This window comes from Arvicanthis niloticus, chromosome 3, assembly GCF_011762505.2.
Source record: "Arvicanthis niloticus isolate mArvNil1 chromosome 3, mArvNil1.pat.X, whole genome shotgun sequence".
Taxonomy (NCBI): domain Eukaryota; kingdom Metazoa; phylum Chordata; class Mammalia; order Rodentia; family Muridae; genus Arvicanthis; species Arvicanthis niloticus.
Window position 1 is genome coordinate 80,929,970 of NC_047660.1, and position 6,801 is coordinate 80,936,770.

General features: G+C 43.6%; 1 protein-coding gene across 1 annotated transcript in view; it reads left to right on the plus strand.

Annotated features, from left to right (window-relative positions):
• Nucleotides 1–2,833, plus strand: part of Erc2 (ELKS/RAB6-interacting/CAST family member 2) — an 827,882-nt gene extending 825,049 nt beyond the window's left edge. The window contains 1 exon segment of the mRNA XM_076931310.1: nucleotides 3–2,833. Within this exon segment, the coding sequence (XP_076787425.1) occupies nucleotides 3–352 (350 nt within the window). The 3' untranslated portion in view covers nucleotides 353–2,833.
• The last annotated feature ends 3,968 nt before the right edge of the window (nucleotides 2,834–6,801 follow it).

The window sequence follows — 6,801 nt, forward strand, 5'->3', positions numbered from 1 at the left end:
GACCACAGCAGCAGGTCCGAAAGGAAGGGGAATTTTCGCCTTCACTTTTCTGCTTGATTCTGTTCTCCTCGATTGTCTGGCTTTGGGTGGAAGAGAAAGACAGAGTATGAAGAAGGAGAAAAATGACAACCCCTTCATTTCCTACCAAGGATTTGGACCTTTACGAGTGAGCATCTCTGTGGAAAGCTGCGTAATGAGCTTTTTATTCCCATTGCTTTGCCTCTTGGATACATGGGCACTGCATGGGATTAAGAGTGCGGATTCAGCTTCGGTTGGACAGCTAGCTCTGTCTCCCATTGTCCTGCTGGTCAGTCTAAGTGGTCCTAACACATTAGATTATCAGACAATCTAAGCTTGCAGTGAACAAGTGCTGCTGGTGGTGTTTGTATACCATGGTGCATGGAGTGTTTGACAAAGAAGACAAAAGACCAAAAATTGAGAGCCTTCACCCTCCTCCGTTTCTTTAATCTGTGGGTTAAGGAGCCACATTGAATGGTATTATCAGTAGTTACCTCTGGGCCAGGTTGGAAATGAAATCAATTTTTTTAAACCACTAATAACTTGCCAAGAAATCGCCTTATGAGAACATGGTGTGTGTCTCTGACAGTGCATGGCACATCTAAATTGGTCATTCATAATTTTATTTGTCCTGCTCATGTACCAGAGAATGACAAAAGCCTGAGGCACCTGCATATCCACTCCACATGCTCCTTGAACCCCTCGGCTGGGACATGACCTGGCCTCAGGCTCTTCTCCTTCTCATACATGCAGGTCTCCGTGACGAAGCTGAGGTTCACTCATGTTTCAAGAGCTGTGCAAGCAGTGTGAGCCTGGGTCTTTTGTAAATGAAGGGTCATTTCTCATTCTTTTTTTGTTTTTGTTTTAAGAAAATGTCTCCAACATGGATTCCAAAGCATTTTCAGCATCAGACATGAAAACATTGATGAATGAGGAATAATCACAAAAGCTGTATGTCTGTAAATAGCATTATACCACTTGTGTGGATACAGAGTCCTTATCTTAAAGCACATGCCAGGGAAAGAGACCTCACTCCAAGGTCTTTTGCATACAGTGACAAGGTACTAAGGAGAATTCAACTCCTGCTGCTTCCTCTGAAGATTAAAAAGTATTAGTCCTTACAACTTCGTAAAAAACACAACTGAGCCTGGTAAATGTGCAGCTCTTGTACTGACCCATTTTCCTGTCAATGGGAGAAACCCTCCCACCTGCATTCCTAAAGGACAAACAATGAATTTAAGCATGAGTGGCCTTAATAAGTACCATTGTCTTTTTTTGCTGCAGTGGAAAGGGTTCTAAGCAGAAGTTGCTGAAATCTTGCATTGACTCTAATCATTATTACTTTCCAAAATGTTGGTGCAATTAACTCTGGACCTCTCTCATGAGCCATAGAGATATTTAAAAGACAAACCCCTTATTTGCTGGGGAAAGGAAACTGTCCCTGGGCTGCACCCTTTATTCCTGGTGCACCAGGGGTAATACATTCAAGTTGGTTTCTTGCTTTGGACTTCATTCTTGTCAGTAAATAGTGACCTGTGTAAAGCTTATGTGTTACATAAATGATCCAAATACATTCATGTTTAAAAAGTTTGTCCTTTAACTATAAAAAGAATATTGGTCTTTGTTACAGAAGGGAGCAGACTTCTTTGCAAGTTTATTTAGTACATTTTGGCAGAGGATTGCAGTGAAAACCCAAGCCACAGACCAGTCCCTAGGTAAGGTATGGATGTGGTCAGAGAAGTCCTCACATCCTTCTACCACCAGGTTCGGGCCTGAACTCTGCAACTCAATACTTGAAATTGGAAGTAGGGGAACCAGTATGGGAAGCAGGGTCCATGACGTAGCAACAAAGTGATCAACTCCGTGTAGTTAGCTATCTCTGCATTCGTGCCAATTTTGACATAGCTACTGTTTGGGGATCATTTCTTCTCCCCACTTTTGTTGGTTGAAAGTATTATCGATCTTACTTTCATGTAAGCATATCATTCCGTCCCTGCAAAATCAAATTCTATCTAGGACAGCGTCTTTCCCCATTTTGTGTAATATTCTCCGATATTTGGGGGGTCACAACAAAAATATCCCTTTCCATGCATTGAAAATAGTGTCTGGGTTTACAACAAACACTGTGTTGTTCAGAAGATATTTCCTTTGTGAAAACTTTAGCAGGTTCCCTTCTAATCATAGTGTAGTTGAAATTAAACAAACAAAAAAAAAGTTTGGGCTAACATTTAGGAGAAGTTGGTCTAAGTCTTACCTTGTGCAAAAGCAGGCTTGTATTTATACCCTATTTGATTTCTATATACAGTCTCAATTTTGTATTTAATGATTTTTGTGTATTAAGTATGCACGTTCACAGCGTGTCAACTTTCATTTGGAAGTGGGTTTTGTTTTTTAAACAGTGTTTCTGATGAGCCCTCAAGCGTATTGACATAAGCTCTCGCTGCACTGTCTTTGTGTAGAGCGCTGTTTGAATGCTGCCAAGGGTCCGTGTATCTAATTTCCCCGAGACCCTTGTTTGATAGTGCTTCTTGTAATATTTCTTCAAGTGAGTGGCATGTGGGTTGTGATATTGATCCATGTGATTATGGACATCGATATGAAAAAAAATAAAAAAATAAAAATAAATAAATAAAATTAAGGAACCCTTGAAACTACCAACGGGCATGTATCAGCCAGTCATTGTAACCTCGTGTCTAGTAGAAATAACCATGTGCAAGGTATGTACAGCTCATAACTTTGTTATTGTGTGTATGAGGAGTACTTTGTGCCGATTGTCTTATTTATATTCATCAAATAAACCTTGTTTCTTTCCGAAGTGAGTTCACCCTATCTTTCACAAATATGCCATATAACTGTTTCTAACTCTTCCGGGGCCAGGGGTGGGGAACTGGTTACCATTTGAACATACAGGCCAAAAGAAGAAAAGGAGAGGAGGAAGGAAAGTCATTGTCTCCCTTAACTGGAAAGGCCAAGATGGACAGCTGGACATACAGGTTCAGTTCAGGAAGTTAGATCAAGAGCCAGCTCCTCTGCATTCCGGAACTCTCCCGTTCCTATATTTTTATCTATACCCTCCATTTTCCCTGTCTTTCTCCTTCTTCTTCCTCCCCTTCCCCCGCCTCCTCCCTTTCCCCTCTTCTCCTCCTTTCCATCCTTTACTGTGCTGGTGGCTTTAGTGTCTGCTGAATTCTCCCCTCAGTGGCAGGAATATCTCTGAGTATTTGGGGTCTCAAGAGAAGACCTTTACCTTTTCAGTATCTACAGGTGTCCCCAAGAGGAAAAGACACTTCAGCTCTGCTTAGATCTTGAATCCTTCATTTTGTGTGGGAGCTGAGAGGGTGAGGCTATGCAGTGGACAGACAGCTGAATTGCCTGTAGGAAGGAAGTTCCTAATAGGAAAACGTGATTGCCTTCTAGGAAAGAGAGATGGAAAAAGTAGGAAGAGAAAATAATGACCAGCACTGCCACCACTGAATGTACACAAGTCACTCATGTGCAGACACAGTGCCCTTTGCAGCTTGAATAGGACCATAGACAGACCATGCCCCTTCACAAGGATGGCTTCTTGCTATATCTCCATTTTAAGCCTGCAGAAGCAGGTCCTGCTTCTTCTAAAGCTTTGAATTACATTTATGTAATGTAATTACACAAAGCTTGTAATTACATTATCAGCAATGAAAATTCCACTTCTTACCAAGAGTGAAATCATGGAGTGGTTGCTAGAAAAAGCTGTGTTTTACCAGACAGAGAAACTGAGGCTGGGTCATAAATGACTGATCTAGGCAGATGTGATAAACTTATAGCCATCCAAGACAGAAAATTGTGGCTCTGGGAGGCTGTTTGGGAAGGAGAGAAGAAGACCAAGGTCTTCCTCCAGTTGATCCTTAACAACATGGGAAATACCTTTGGCTTCCACACTTTGGGTTGACCGGTTTGACAGTCAGGTTCTTTGTGAGCCTGTTCGTTCTTTGTATTTTATTGTCTTTGTAGAAAGAGAACTTCTGTCAGAAAAGAATTTCTTATATCATAGACTTGCTGAAGCAACCAGCACTTATTCAGGACCACTTATGGTCTAGCTGGCCAGTGGGAACCCCTACATCTTAACCAATGAACCCAGCCCCTGGGTGAGAAAGACACTCTGAATCTCCAACTCCTGGAAGCCTCTAGATTTAGAAACACTTGTGATTGGGTCTTCAAGTTTCCCATGACTGCCTCTACCATCTATGAACTGTTCTTACAGAGGACTAGATCCTGGATCCAGATCCACAGTCCTACTGATGATGGTAAATATAGAGAGTAAATAATTGAAGCATACTGAGGATTTCCTAGGATCTAGGTTGTGAAACTGAGTATCTATTCTGACCCACCCTGGTCATAGCTCTGTGAGGTAAGTATTGTCCTGATCCACATATCACCTTACTGACAGAAGAGGGCCTACAGACATGACCAGAGGCAGTACTGATAGAATACTTATTACTTAGTGCCACATTGTGCTAAATGCTATGCCTATGGGAATTGACTTATCCTTACCACAATTCCATAAGGCAGGTGCTTTTATGGTTCCATTTTAGAGACTAGTAAAAAGCCACAGAGCTAATGTGTATTGCCCAGGGTTTCCCAGGCTTGAACACAGTGCTAGCAAGAGCCCCTGCTTAGGAGGGGGTACATTGAGCCCCAAGTCTCTGTCAGAAAGGGAAACTGACAATATTCAACAGGAGGTACTAAGCCTAAACCTAGGGTCCTTCTTGTTCTGATTTGGAAGGCTTCTAAAATATCCCCAATGGAATATTTAACAAATCCCATCCACAAACCATTTCTAGAGCCCGCTTTGGTCTCTGGCTTTTAGGAAGCCCTTACAGCAGTACAGAGGTCTAGTAGTGTAGTGTAGCATAAACTGTATTTGTAAGAGACCAATTTGTAAGAGGATCCATTACACAGAGCTTACACGTGGCCCCATGCCCACAGATATGCTGTTTTCTTGATTGTTAAGATGATAAATGAATGATGCACATGTCACTCCTTGCAATAATACTACACATTAGAGACGACGTGTACACTTTATTCAGATTCCCTTGGTGTTATCCTCATGTCTCTTTTCTGTTATCATCTAGTGGGCCATGCTAATTTAACTGTCATGTTGCCTAAGTTCCTATCACTGAGACTGTCCTTTATGACCTTGACTGCTTTGGAGGTCACTACATGGGTATATTGTAGGGCTCTTTCTGTTGGGGTTTAGCTATTCTCTTTTGTCCAGGCTTAGCCTGGAGAAGAACTCAAGGGCTACAGGGAGGAAGGCCACAGAGTTGATAAATGGCCATCTTTAGAGCAGCTTATCAAGGAGGGCCCATACTTGCAATATGACATAACACAGTTGATACTGGCCTTGCCCTGTTGGCTAGGTCAATGTTTGTCAGTTTTTGCCACCAAGGTCATTTATTGTCCTCCCACTGTGTTGGACTTTTAAAGCATAGAATCTGGGGGCAGAGAAACAGGTAAGCATGAGGACTTGAGTTTGGATCCCCAGCAACCAGGGGAAAAGCTGGGTGTTATGCACTCACCTTAACACCAGCACTGGGAAACAGAAACAGGAGGATTTCAGGTCTTGCTGCCCCACAGTTCTAGCCATCTATGAGCTCTGCATTCAGTGAGAGACCCTGCCTCAAAAAATAAAACAGTGATAGAGAGGAAGATGCCTGAGGGCAACCCTTGGCCTTCTTACAGGTTCATGCACATCCACACGGACACACGTGTACCACATGTGCAAGGTATAGAGATAAAATGATAAACTCTCTGCCTTAGAATGTTCTGGTGGCAATGTGGAAGGTGCAGTAACTAGAGAATTATTTTTTTAAATCCCAGTGTTTTAGGAGCAAAATCTTTCTACCAACAGCTTCATTGCTTAGCTAGGTTTTCACTTTTGGGAAAAGGCATACCTCCTACCTCCAGTCCTCTCTCCACTTAGATCGTGTGTGTATCTATGACAGAAACAGCCAGTGTAAGAGGAGTAGACCCCTTTCTGACAACAGAGTAAAGCCAGAATTTCTAGTTTAAAAACTTCTGCTAGATCCATGTATTAGTGTAAAAATCTGTGTCTTGCCCCCCCCAAAAATGTACAAACCCCACGTGATTATAGAAAAACCAATGTGGTAGCTACAAAAGAAATCCCCACCCCCAGCCTCAGGCTATTGCTCCCTCTGTTCTCCATCCTAAACATTTACTTCACAGAACATAGAGGCTTTGCGAAGTTCTAGCTGTAGCATGGCAGGTGGGAAGGAGGGGTGTGTGATTGAAGATCCACGGCAGGGATCACCCTCAGGTCCAGTCTGTCAGGGGGTGGAACAGAAGGAAGCCAAGGCTGAGGACCACTGTAGGGGTTGACCTTCCTTGCCCCCTTCATCCTCCCAATTCTCAGCTGGCGTGTCCAGTATGTGGCAAGAAGAAAGCTGGGGGGTACTGTCACCTCCCAGGAACCAGTGTGCGCCCAGCATTTGCCCCCGTCCTTCCCCATGGGATAGCTGGAAGAAGTCAGGCAGGATCCCAACCACAGGGCCAGCTGGTTGAGTGGTGCTTGACAGATGGAAGGAAGAACCGGAAGGGAGTGTGTGTGATTCCTGAAACAGAGGCTTCAGCTCCCTGGGCAGGCCCAGCCCACCTGCAGAGACACTGCCTCTTGGGAATGGGCAAGTCAGGAGATGGGGTGGGGTGCCATAGGCTTCTTCCGGTTTTAGTGTCCAGCGTCCCCTGGATGGCTTCCAAGGGGAAAGGGCTTGCTGGGTCCTGAGT